The 14,340-nt window shown below is 36.2% G+C and overlaps 1 protein-coding gene across 2 annotated transcripts in view; it reads left to right on the top strand.

The window, feature by feature from the left end:
* Window positions 1–14,340, top strand: part of GLT1D1 (glycosyltransferase 1 domain containing 1) — a 57,281-nt gene that overhangs the window by 28,020 nt on the left and 14,921 nt on the right. For both annotated transcript variants that reach the window (XM_050714168.1, XM_050714169.1), the window contains exons 7-10: window positions 5,675–5,770; window positions 6,846–6,895; window positions 11,096–11,139; window positions 12,617–12,737. In XM_050714168.1, coding sequence (XP_050570125.1) covers window positions 5,675–5,770; window positions 6,846–6,895; window positions 11,096–11,139; window positions 12,617–12,737 — 311 coding nt within the window. The remainder of the gene's footprint in view (window positions 1–5,674; window positions 5,771–6,845; window positions 6,896–11,095; window positions 11,140–12,616; window positions 12,738–14,340) is intronic.

Here is a 14,340-nt window from a genome sequence, read left to right as displayed (position 1 = left end):
TTTGCATTCTAGTTACAATCATCTTCACAGTGTTTCTCTTATGTGTATGAGAGACAGCAAACAACAGTAGCCAAAGCAAAAAAACAAACAAACAAAAAAAAAACACAACACAAGTCTAAATTCCAACACAGACTTCAACAAGACAACCTTTTCAGTTTATTTAGTAACTTGAGACTATTTAGGAAAGTACTACAGCCTGTGTCGCTTCAGAGGTCAGACCACATACTCAAAATGGTTTTCTCTGACCTTATAATCTAGGAATCTATATCAGTTTTGTTAGCAATTTAAGATGCTTGTCTGTAGACTTTGGAGAGGCAATGAAGGTTTTGGCTTTTACTGAAAACTGAATGACAGGAAATTACAAGACGGTCTAAGAAAATGCAAAAACTGACACAGATCTTCTTTAACAACTTAGCTCAAGGATGTGATATAGCTATTTAAGATCATAGAGTCCTCATACCTTGATGAAAGGCTCCTTTTGATCTCAGTGGAATGTGGGTGAAGCTGTAAACCCTAATAAACACAGACATCACGTGATCGGGAGTTTGCTAACAAAGACTATACTAACGAACTGAGAAAGCTCATCTACCCAACAGATGTTTTGAAAACACCCTACAAAAGTACAGAAAAGACCTTTAAGTAAGAAAAATACTTTTATTTTCTACATTTGAGCATGTGGTAAGAAACTCTTAGGTTGCATTGTGTGGAGTCAGGAGCTGGACTTAATGATCCCCATGGGTCCTTTCCAACTCAGGAGATTGTATGATTCTGAAATAGGTCACTTAAGATATGATGTTCTCAAATTGCTTCTGTAACTCTCAGCAAGCTAATGCTTGATATTACTCATTCACTTAGAGGCCTGCAGCTTTTCAGTAAGATTAAAGATTTGCAGTATTTTTTGTTAACTGTACATCTATGATTACCACATTTTTTTTCTTGATAGTACCTAGAGGCATGGAGTTAAATGAATCTACTCTTTCAAAATCTATTTGGATAACATCTCTACTTATTCTTGACTTTCTCAGAAAAATGATGTCCTTATTAATGCTTTAGAAGTTATTCTGATTTTCATGCTGTTTGCCTGTGTTCATGTTATGCTATCCTGGCATCTAAGCACAGATTTTTTAAAAGACCCAAGTGTAAACTATCATAGTGTATCATAATAGTAAAATTATTGTTTTTCCTAAAAATAGTGGATGTGACAAACAGTTATACAATTTCAGATACAAAACAAACCAAGAGCCAATGAAATCTTAAATAACAAACTTCAGCATGCTTCAGTAGGAAAGTGTTGTATTATGACGATGTTTTTCACTGTATGCTTTTAATATAGTCCATTCTCTCATTCTGTCTTGTAACTAAAGACCTCCAAACAGTTTACTAAAAATTAAGCATTGTTTTGTGTCAAGGATTCAGTCTGCTTGCAGATGAATGGGTAAATCCAGATGGGTAAGTCTAGATTTGAGAAACATTCTCTAGGGCACACCATGACTCAGAATCAAAGCCATCAGGAGGACACAAGTCCTGATTGTTAATCACATTTCATCTATTAGATAATGCATTTTGTGCCAGAATCCAATATCAGCAACAGCTACACTAGCACAGCAGTTGGGTACTGTTTTGATCATGCAATTCCATTCTGAAATTACATGTGCCAATGCTGCATTGTTGTGTTTCAGATTTGAGCAGCATCATACCCACTCTGCTCTATCATGAAAAAGGAGTTGCATGACTGTGGGAGTTCCATGTCAGTCTTAATCTGCCACTGTGGCTGATTCATTTCAGCTCACCTGCAGTTCATTTGTCACCATCCCTGTAGTTCTATGTGGTATATCAGGTCAGCATACTGTCAAGCTGATGAGAGGAATGAGTTTCCATAATCCTATCAATCACTCTTGTTGTTTTGACCTTTCACATCTCGCTAAAGAGGTAACCTGCTAAGCACGCTCAAGACTGGCCATGGCCAATGTACAGCTGTTTTTTATAGATAAGGATAACTTAACAAGTCAGACTACAACCATAGATGAATACTACCAAAGCACACTTAAAGGAGCAATCTCTTGCTGATATTAAACAATTATTTTTGTCAGTGAAGGAGATGTTGATTACAGTGGCAAGACTTGCATTCAATGTATAGTGATTTTGAAGTATGGCTGCATACTTCAGAAAATGCAGTCTTTTTTTTTTTTTTTCTTGCCAGTGAGTATGGACAAATCTTTCCATTTTATATTTGCTTTGCAAAGCAAACAGAAGGATGCATGAGCTAGGAGATAATGAAGCACACTGTGCTGTTTCAAATCCTTGTTTTTGTAACACTAACAGAAACCGGGAAAAAGAGAGACAAGCATTTCTTTGTTATTTGGGTGTTTGCATGTCATTCAGACAACACAGCGACACAGTGAATGTATCAAAACAGCAAATCAGTTGATTGCGCCATAGCGGTGTATTTCCATTTCAGAAATGAATCACATGGGGCTGTTGTATCTTACATCTGATTAAGTAGCCTATTTGGGAAAGACAGAATGATAGCAAAAACTCAGATACTGAAACTCTGTTTATGCTCCAGGAAAAATCAAAAATGTCTTCTTTCAAATACCAGTTTTCACCCAGCTGGTGGCTATAAAAGGCAGCTATTGCAGTTATTCTGTTAAGATGTCCCCCTTGTTAGTGTTCTCGTGAGAAGACATACTAAAATGATTGCTTTCTAGTACAAAGGGCTGTATTTTTTTTTCTCACAGTAGGGGTGCTGACAAGGCTTGAGAGAGCAACAGGTCAGAAAAAAAAAAAAAGTTACAGGCATCGTAGTGATGTGTAAATCTGTAAATCTAACCATTTTCAGTGAATGAGCAGAAAACTAACAAATACACAGGTGCTTCTTAAGCTTGTTCTTAAGTAGACAGAGAACGCGTAAACTTCCAACACTGAACAGTGGCTGCGATGTGCTGGTAATGCAGTCTTGTCAGGAATGTCTTTATATGTTTCTAAGTGGATTGAGTTGGTGAGAGTCTGCCTGTAAAAATGAATTAGGTGATGACTAAGATCTACAGCATACAATAAAGTAAAACTACAACTGACTCTCACTTCACTAAATTGAGTGGCAGAGGCAAATCCTTTCCTGAATAGCCCTTCTTTGACAGCTTTTAGAAATGCTGTGCAGGATCCAATCTCTAGTGCAGTGTGTGCAATATCTGCTATTTGAGAGAAAAGTGAGAAACATTCCATAATAGCGAAGCAGTGCTTTCTGAAGTTTCATGAAAGGGGTAATCTGCCAGTTACAATTCAGGCTTGTGAATGTCTATTCAAAATAATAAATCAAATAAGTAGGCTATTTTCTTTAATGAACATTATTTTAGGTAGTTTCACTAGTGAAATCATTAAACTGTTAGTCATGAGATTCTTGGGAGAAGTACCTTTAAAGGCCATGGGATCTGAATGGAAAAATCCAAATTTCAAAGTGTAATTACAGTCTGTAGGGCCTGTTCCACATTTCTGTTTTGGTTTAATTTTTTTTTGTACGGGGAACAGAATGATAATCAGGACTGCATAGAGTTGGTCTGTTAGGGCTTTTCATTGTTAGAGCACTTTAAACCCTTGTCTAATAAAATGAAAAGACTGAAAGTTTTAAGATAGAAACAAAAAGATGTTAAGAGATAAGAAGCAGTTATTTTAAGCATGGTTAATGTTGATTAGGATGCTGTCAGATCAAGAGTGCAATAATTCTGTAATCTCTACGTGAGAACAGGGAGACCTGATTTCTCACTACTGTCTCACTGAGCCTTCAGTGCTAACTTTAAGCTTGTTCCAAAATAGCCAGAGATGAACATCAATAGGTGGGAGTTCATAACGTAAAACGAATATTTGTGCCATGTGGATAGTTAAAATGTAATCTCAATTTTGTCGACTTTATAGTAATTTGTTTGTCATGAATTGAGACCACTGCTGCATGTATTAAAAACAAATAGTATTAATGGACCATTGCACGAGAAGAATGGCTTTTTCAATCCAAATGTTTCTGTATTATAAATTACAAATTATTTCTTGGTCCAATAACCAGTAAAATATTACTTACCGTGTCTGCTGCAGCCACTCTTGACAGCTCAAGCTGTTTAAGTTAAATGGAACTGACTTAATAATGAACCCTGTGACAGGGAGCATTTAAAAGTCCCTGAACTGGATTTTAATTTTAAAAGTAATAGCAGCTGAGTATTCACCACTCTTCTGGCTTTTACCCCCTGCTATAGAGAGGTTTGTTGCAAAGCTCACATTAAGCCAGTCCCTTGACACAAGAAGAGACATTCCTGTTTTTTCCAGGGCCTGGAGCAAACCCTGCAGTTAAGTAATACAACATAGTAAAGAAATGTAAGTTGGTACCAAGTTTGGGTGATCTCAAATTCCAAACTGCAGCAATTCAGTCACGCCATATAGCAGCTGAGGTGCTGATGCAGCTGGTGAAAGATGGAAGCGAAAGGGAAGAGGAGGCCTCAGAGAAGGGAGCTCTGCGGTGTTCAGCAGCAGGGGATGGCAGAGCCATCACAACCATCCTGCTGCCTTCCTCTGTTAGTCACAAGTTCCATCAAGAGAAAATCTGACCATGCAGCAAAGCCCTTCTGGTAGCTATGTGACGTAGTCCCAGTATGTGGCCCGTGCATTAATGTCCCACAAACACCCTGAAGAGCTACAGTTTGATGATCCTTGTTCAGCTGACTAGTATTAGATAATGTTATCCATCCTTGCCATGAGCTTAATAAAAACACGAACTGAAGGACAGCAAGCTAATTTGTTCTGTACAGTAAATCAGAGAAGAACATTGCACCCTCTCTAGAGTTTATTAAATTATGTTGTTGTTATGAGTGTTCATTCAGCACATCTGAATTATTTTATCATAAACACATTTTAACAAAATTCATCACTAAGTGACCCTTCTCCAAAAGTGTTCCAAATTAATTGTGCTGTTATATAGCCAATGGCAACTGCAATACCATACATCTGACCTTCCTTTTTTAAGATAGCCTACAAAATAATTTTTTGTGGATTATTGTGGTGTATTTGCAAGAGGGATTTTCGATGTTAAAAATGAACATGTTGAGATTTTTTCCAAAATAAATTTATCATATTAAAAAATCCTATTTATTTTTTATTTGTATTTCTTTACAATAGTGCTAAAACAAATGCTTTGCAATAATTTAACTTCTGGTTAAATATTCTCTATGCTAGGGATAGATAACTATTGGACATTTAGCTGATCTTTTATAACAATTTGTGTTTGATCAAGCCTCAAAATATTCTTAAAACGTGTTGAATTATTATATGAATGCACATTTATTCTTATGGGTAGAAGAATTGAGAAACACTGATTTGTATCGTTGCCCAGTCAGTCAAAGCTGATTCCTGGTGTTGAAGAATACTGACTACCAATTTATTTCTCCAAATCCTGCACATTTACTGCCTCTTGAAATGAACTCATATGCACTGTAGAATGATATGCATGATTAAGTTCTCCACTGGGTTGATTTGAGGATTAATGTGAGAGCAAGAAACAGAGGGAACCATAATGAGAATTTTTCAGAATCCACCCTGATACTGCTGTTACCATTGTATGTGCTTATTCATGAAACGATTTAGAGTGAGTTAACTTTTTTATCTGCATTCAGATTTATAAAATGTTTTGTTACAGACATTCCTACAGATACAGACAATTTACATGTGTTTCTTTTGATATGTGGACTTCGGAGAGTCAAAGACCCTCTGTATTTAGTAGATGTATTTTCAGGTAGGTAGCTGGTATTTGAATACCCCTGTTTTGTTCCTGGATGTAGATACATTTCTTTTCATGTTTACAAGTTTGGCATAAGTTTGGCTGTTTTATTCATTGCAGAAAACTTCATAATATATTTATATTTTTAAAATGCACATGCAACTATTGATCTGTTCAATGCATTATTTCTGTACTGCATCTTTTTCAGCCTGCTGAGAATAACAGCATTAAAATCAAAGCACTATTTGATGCCTTTATTTGTTGGTAAAACTTTTTTGCTGATACATACAATATTAATGGAAGACAAAAGAAGGATTCATCTACTTCAAAATAACTTTTTTTATATTACTGTCCTGTGGCTGTTAGACTGATTGGCATGTGTGCTAAATAATACCACTAAAGTTACATGCAAATTTTACCACCCATCATTATGAAGTTTTCTTATAGTCACATAAGTGAATGGTTCGCTAGGTTCTCAGCTTGTATCTGTAAAAGGTTTGGGTATTCCAAGCTGGGAATTTAGCCTCAGCTGTTCTGTTTACTTTCATAAGCCTTCACTGCCTTGTGATGTTCAGTAACAAAAGTAGTTTATTAATGTCAAGTATTGGTTCTGTGATAGGGTTCTATTCTGGTCGTGGAAGAATGGCAGATTTCTCTGTGTACATTATAACTGAGTATTAATTGCAGTGGTTGCAGTTGTTTCCAAATATGCCTTTACATAAGAGGAAAATTTCAAATCATTTTGTCTTAGTGGCTAGGGTCACTGCATTCAATAGAGCATTGTTCTCGTGACATGATTCAAAATTAATATCTGAGCTTAGTTAAATAACCCTTGAATCATAAGAGATTTCATGAAGCAGAAATGCTAAATACTAACTTTTAGATATGCTAATCATTTGAATTCTGAGGAGTAATCTGAGGGCAGAGCATGAAATCTGTCCTTTAAGTAGTAATACAATATTTGCCTAGTTCTATTTTATTCATGAAGGTATTTACATTGATTTTAGAGAAGGAAGAGTATTTCTTGTGTTTTAAAATACTATTTAAAATGAGTAATTTTGATTAATAAAAAGATGCTCTTCTGTTCTAGATTGGCACAGAAGGGATCCCAGTGTCCATCTGGGCATAATTGGACCTGCAGTAAGTTGTTAAATTACTAGTACTATTTTATTTGCACGTTTATTCCTAAATACTTCCACTTGCTCATGTGTGAGATACCGCAATAATTCCTTCCAACCTGAACCTACGTCAGAGGACTTCTGACTTCCATAGAGATAAGAAGGTGCAAATCTAGCAGTTGTAAAGGCTTTTCACAACAGGTCTGAACTGTGGAAGTGGAAGTGTTTCCAGTGCTCTGACTTCCAAAGTTCAGAGTTCTGCTAGCAGCTAAAAGTCCAACTCACTCAGCATGTGCTCCACTTTTTGTCACAAAAGTGAGAGCAGCTAGGAGGGTTTTTTTAAGAGGATATGCACTGAGTTAGTCCAATTCTAGTCACTTAGTTTTTTCTTAATGCAAACTGTTATCAATAGTTTATAGCAGCTGAAAATCTGTTTTACACATACTGTTTTTTTTGTTTGTTTTGTTTTGTTTTTAAAGACCATGTATGATGCATTTCAAAATTACGTTTTCTAATTGCCTCTCTTTTCACAAGCAAGAGAAGCTCTTGAACCTCTCTCCTCCAGCCCCATGATTTTTAAATCAAGTATTATGATTTCTAAGGAAGTGGCAAGACTCACTGAAGAGGGAAGCATGCACCATGTTAGCCAAGAACTTATTAGCCAGAGGTCTAGAAAAGGCAACCCATAGCCTTTATCTAAACAGTGGAAAGGGTATGACTAGGCAGCTGTGTCATGTGAAACAAATTCTTACTTATGCTAAAACAGTACTAAAGCTTCATTGTTTTATTTGGGTAATGTGTTTGGGTCTCTCTATCAATCTTATCTCTGATTTATCTTCACAGGAGCATGAAAACTTGCAGGAAGTCTATTTTATGAGAAAATACATAAAATCTGAATGGGCAAATATTTTTCTGTTTTCTCATTCTGTTTTGTTCTTTGCAGATTTAAAGACAATATTTTATTTTTAAAGCTATTTTTACATTTTTATTTTATCTGCATTTTTTTTACACTAATACACAAAATGATTTGAAAATGAACTGATATGGAAGGTAGAACTAGAGCAGGTGTAATGAAGCTGTGCTTTAGAATCAAAAGCTGCGCTTCCTGCCTCCAGTGAGGATTTTAGACATTTTGGTCATCTTTTTAAATTTGCTTTGCTTTCTCACAGTAAGTTACCAGAAATAAACCTGTGGCAGTGCATAGGAGTCAAACCTGTGGCAGTGCAAAGGAATCAATGACTAACATCCGTAAAATATTTAAAAAAATATTTCTCCCATAGTGTTGTAATATCACTAAAGGATGAAAGTAAGTTAATTTAGATTCTAGCTGCCAAATTGTTTAGGCTGAATTAAAACTATATTTTTGGCTAGTTGTTAGTTGTCCTGAACTGAAGTAGTAGAGCTATAGGTTAGGTCAGAAGACATTTAATTTCCTTAAGCATTTAGTATATGGAAAAGATAATGTTGAATGGCTGAATTTAGTGTTTTAGCTAGGATTTTAAATTTCTAGTGCATTTGCTGCAGGCAGATTATGTTGCATTGCAGACAATAATTATGTTTTTTAGTTCTATGGGAAGCTCAGTCTTGCTGAGCCTACTCAACAATCGATCGGATAAAAATTGTAATGTGGGTTCACCTGCTGCTGTGAATAAAGCTGATTTCTTTCACAGTGATACTGCTGAAGCCTCACAAACCAGAGCAATTGAGAAAATTCTTCCTATCTATACTGAATATGCTTGCAGATGTAGCTTTTGACTCTTAAGTGCTCTGGGTGATAATCTGACAGAACTTTAAGTGTACTAAGACCTGTTTTTGTTTTTTTTTCTACGATGTCTAGAGGGCCACAACAGCCCCAGCATCACAATGAAGATGTTTCTGGGCCATTGCTTCACTCTGAGTTCATTTTCATGTGACAGCAATGTAGTATAGTGTATTCATAGAAGGTCTGCAAGATTTTGGTCATGATAGGCCCTGTGCTTAACAGGCACCTTCATCTTTAAGCAGCATTTGGTGACTTTTGGCACTGTCAAATGCCTCAGATATTTCTTTGCCAGTCAGCAGCACAGATCTTTCTTAAAAGGGTATCTGGTCTTGTTAGCTGATCAAATGTGCAGTTCTCTGAAGGCTCTTCCTCTGTTAAAAATGGATGGAGGATTTTTTTACGGAAGATGATAGGTAACTGATGATCATATTTGCCTGGTATGTTGATATGTAACAAAATAAAATATGACAAAAAACACTGATCTACCTATAGAAGAACTGGACTATGGAGACATTTGGGGCAGAAGTAATAATCTTGCCTTTTCAATAGCTTTTTCTGAGACTGCTGAGTTCCTAGGCATCCTGCCACAGTCAGTTGGCTTTGGAAACATTCACATCTTTTAAATGTATTTCCAACTTACTGAACAGCTTATGTTGTATTCAATTTTCTGTTATATTGAGCCTGTGGTTAGATAACTGTGCCCCCTCAAGTTCCTAAATGTAGCTCAGGGGGATCACTTCTCTTAAGTCATTGCTACACCCATCCTGGAAGTAATATTTTAACTGAATTCTTATATTCAGGGCAGACTTCTTGGAATATCTACCAATAGAAGAATGCTGCTTAAAGGATTGTTCTGTTCATGAGACAGATGGCAATTTCTTGGCTTCCAGAGAAGTAGATAGGATAGGAATTAATATCTTACAAATTTTATGAGTCACAAGCTGTAGTTTTTCTTATCCTTCTAAAGGTAGAAGAGCAAAAGACCATATCCCACTGCATGTTAAATCAATCACTTGCAAGTACTCCATTGATTTTAAAGGAAACAGGGTATAGTTCCTCATGAGAGGAACTCAAAATAATACTTTGGGGAGAAAGCTGAAAAGGTGTTTATACAGAAATAGCAGCCACAAAGTTCAACATAAAATATCCAAGGAACCTGTGACTTGACAATGCTGGCTTAGTGTACAGGTCTGTAGCATACTGTCATCCGGATTAGTTAGTGCTTCAGGAAAGGGCATCTCATTTTTTCCCCCAGCTGTTACCAAAAATACATTCCTAAGCAGTTACACGAGCCTTTTATTTGTTGCGTGCAGTAGGAATTCATTCCTTAGTGCAGTGGTGATTTGCTTGTACCTTTTGATTTGTGAAGCCCTGCTTTCATTAAATAATTATTCTTGTGTTCAACGTACACAATCATAAAATCAATTCTGAGTTTTTTTCCAAGAGGGTTTTCTAAAATGCTTTGTTAGGGCTTTCTATCTTATAGTGTGTAAAAGCAAAACAAAACAAAAATGAAAAAAATATTAACATGATTAAAAAAATGAGCCATATTGTTCCCAGGACTTACAACTGCTGCATGCTGTGCAAGCTATCATAAATTAATCCAATGTAGCCAGTCTGCCTTAATAAAAAGCAGTCTACTTCTGTTCTTCATGTCTAGTTAAGGATTTCCAAGTTCTGTTTATTTCTTTTAAACGTGTTAAATGAAAGTAGCTGTCATAGTTAAGCTTTGTAACTAAAACTGCTGGAGTTAATTGCCCATCTTAGACAACATTTTAATAACTCTAGCATGTCTTCAATGTTATGCTATGTTTTAAAATTTTGTGTTTATTAGTTTTCAAGCAAATGTTTCTGCCAGCGTGTAACATCTATTTGCCTGTCACCGTTTACATGCAGATTGCTTTCTGTGTTAGCTAAAGTCTGAAAAGTTCCTTCCCTTCCTCACACTGGTAACCTCATACATAAACGGACAATTGCTTGGCACATCAGTGCAGTGCTCCTCACTTAGACAGTAAGTTGTCAAATCCATCATTTGAATCATGTTAGCCTTTGCAGAGTCATCTGAAAGCAGTCATTCATGTTAAATAGATCTAGCTCTAATTAGAACCTGCAGCCAGAGGGGGATGTCAGGGGAGAAGAAACAGACCCTCCCCTTTTGACAGCAGCCCAAAGCTCCACTGCATCAGGTTAGTCACTGAAATTGAGAGTGGGGTAGTCAATTCACTCTGCTGTGCTCTGCACTCACACCCCTAGCTGCGTATTCTGAGTCAGTCTTCACGAGAGCATTTGTCTGAAGAGTCAAGTGTAACTCCTCCAAGTTAGTGATCTTTGGTATGATTTTGAAGCTCAGCACACTCATGCATTTTATTAAAGAATGTACTAAAATTTATTTTTCTTTTCTTGGGATTTCAATGTAGTGCTACAGTAGTGCCTTTTACCTGTGTGTATATTCCTTTCTAGGTTGATCCGCTTTTTACAAATGAACTTAAAGAAAAAGTTAAGAGGTAAGAAATTAATGTTAAGCCTTTTATCTGCTCCAAATGAAAGCAGCTGGCTGGGTAGCTTTTTAAGATCATGTGCATAAATGCTTTTTTATATGTACAAATGGACATACATTCAAACTCCTGTATGGCTAACAAATGTATTCGGATTATTTGGCATGTGATATTCTCAGACGAGCTATTGTACACACTTTAAATTTTAGATTAGCCAGTAGATCTCTTCATGTTTTATGTTAAGTCACATCTGACTTAGGATCGTGTATGATTCATATTTATTACTTTTTTGTGTCTTTTCATTGTTTCTTTCATCTTGACTTCAGCAAGATGTTGCATCCTGTTGGTGGGTGAATGAGTAGGTAGACAAGATAACCACGTGTAGCTTTTTTCTGTCCCTACTTTATGAGTTTCCTGACTGGAAGGTATAAATTTTAGAGAACAGAGATATTTCTTTTTTTGACTGCAGAACCTAGAATTTTCTGGCTAGAACAGTACAAACATATTATCTCTGATTGATACTATCGGCTATATGCCTGAGTTAAAATCTGCATAAAGTACTTGTTTTGCGGAGAGATAATTTTTTTTTATCCGGTTATTTATGGGAAACGTGTTTCGTGTAATCATGCATTAATACTTGCCTTAATATAGTTATTTATCTCTGCAGAAGCTGGATGTTACTGCACAATCAGAAAAGCAGTTAACAAAGTCTAGTTGATGGGGTGGGGGTCTTAGGGTCAAATGCTTTTCCATCTGGCTTTGTGATCTCATCGAGGATAAAGAGGCAGGAATGGACTCATCAACTGGAGGAGATGCTGGCTCTTTGAAAAAAATCCTAAAGATCCCACCCACTTCATCTGAGACTGAACACCTCATTAACCTATTTTTCCATTCTGCACCCTTGGTTTGATTGACCTTGCTTAAACTGAGGAAGACAACAACAGGAAGAATGTAAGCATTCAGAAGAGAAGAGTGCTTATCCTAAAAGAAGCAGATTATATGTTTTAGAACCTTGATCCATCCCAAAAAGCCAACATCTGAAAAGTCAGCATCTCCTGCAGCTGACCATTCAGACTGTTGTGCTCCCTTTCCCTATGTTTCTCAAAAGTCACCTCTACTACGTAAATTCTTCAGGGAAAATACATCCATATCCATCGAATTCAGCTCCTTCATATGTGAGACTGATTGTGGTTAACAGAGCCTGGTGTTAAGTGATTGATTCTAAAACTCCAGAAGGACAGACAGTGAAGTGGTAGGTAGCAAGATGTACCCATTTATAAATTTATAGAAATATATATAGAAATATATGCATTTATAGAAAGCTAACAAAAACACAGAAAGTGGCTTGCCCATGGGAAAGCAATCGTTAACATCAGAACCATGCCTGAACTTGTCTGACCATCTTTCATCATTGTCTTCGGTTTTAGGAAGAATTCTGAGAGTATGTTCTTAGGAGATGTCCTATTTATGTGTATTTTATTTCTAGGGCACCTGGAATACATTTATTACAGGAGATGCCACAGGATGATCTTCATGCTGCTGTGAAAAGGTGCTTTGCTGTGGTGAACAGCTCAATTTCAGAGGGGATGTCTGCTGCAATCCTGGAGGTAATTGCGTCTTAGCAATGTTTATCAGTGAGGTTACAGTGAATCTGAAATCACCTTTTATCACTGGAAATGTGTGTCAACATTTTATGTCCATATTTCAAAGCTAGTGAAGACAAAACTAAACTATTTCTTTTTGCAAGTGTTAGTAATTAAGGATTTTATCCCTTGAACTGACAGATTTTTATGGTTTGTCTATTTAATTTTTTTAAGGACAGAATGTAATTTTATCAGTCCTGTTAAATTAACGATACAGACGTGAGATACGAGAATCATTCTGATTTACTAGGGATGTCACTATTCTTGATAAAACATCCACTTTGTTATAATGTTGCTAGAATAGACTTTCATTTATTTTTACATCCTTTCAAAAAGCAATCTAAGAGCTTTATTTGGTTATTTAATTCTGAAATGATTAATGAATGAATGACATGCTCACTTAATTTTTTGTGCCAACAGTATTGAAAATTAATAACCAGGTTTCATACCTGTCAAAGTAGGACCCTGCTTAGTATCAAATGCATTCCAGGAACATAATAAATGTACGTAAAGTGGAAGTTCTTTGGTTGGATGCTTTTTACTTTTTTTTTTCTTTGTGGCTGCTGAATGATGATCTCAGAAGATCACAGAAAGTATTACAATTTGTGTTAATTAATTACATTTTGCTGTTTGTAATGAGTAATCACACATTGCATTTCCAGCATGCTTTTCATCCACACATCTTAAAGTTATTCATAAGTAAGAACTAAGTGAGCATCATGAGAATTATGAAAATTAGGTGAAAGTAAGATAGCAAATTTGTATTTTCTTTCTGAGAAGAGATCACAGAGGTGAAAGCAGATGCTTCTTCACAGCAACAATGCTATCTATATAAACAAAAAATACTACAGATTGTGACATTTCCAAATTTGTCAGTGTGGCAGTAGTTGAGATGAAATGGAGTGTACTAACACAGTACACACAACCAAGTCAGTGACTCAGAGAAGTAAATGTTAAGTACCTGTCACCTCCTCCCAACCAGCTAGCTACATGTTCCCTTCAGGAGCACTCACAGAACAGTTGACCAAAAATAAATCTGATTTACTTCCTGAGAATGTCAGTGAGTTAGAGATGGAAAAAAAAAAAAAAAAAAAAAGGCAAAACAGAGAGACTGTTAAAAGACAAGGCAACAGAAGTGCAAGTGTGCTTGGCCTGGTACAAGTTGTTATGAAAACTCAGGACTTATGAGACAAATAGAATAATTTTCTGCAAAAATATTGTGGAATCCCATCAGATTTGAGCAGTTAAAAGGCAATTTCCTTAGCTTTTATCAGGGAAGGGAGCAATCTTGCACATACAGTGTCTTAACAAATATGTAGTAACTCAAAGCAAAATAATAACTCCACAGTTTACTTCAAAGGTAATATTGAGCCTGCTTCAGGGATTACTGATTTTTGCTCTCCTCTACATATGAGCTTTCGAGCTGTCACAGTTCACATTTTAACACTGCTCATTTCATTTTACACTGGTACACTAGGATGTGAGCAGCTTGCTGAAATTGCATAGTTTCTCTAGTATCTCTAGTAAGACACATCTAACTCTTCTGTGGTGCTGCCTCTTGATCTGC

The sequence above is a fragment of the Cygnus atratus genome, chromosome 17 (genome assembly GCF_013377495.2).
Source record: "Cygnus atratus isolate AKBS03 ecotype Queensland, Australia chromosome 17, CAtr_DNAZoo_HiC_assembly, whole genome shotgun sequence".
NCBI classification, from domain to species: domain Eukaryota; kingdom Metazoa; phylum Chordata; class Aves; order Anseriformes; family Anatidae; genus Cygnus; species Cygnus atratus.
The sequence above is the reverse complement of the archived record's forward strand: the minus strand, read 5'-3'. Positions and strand labels throughout refer to the sequence as shown.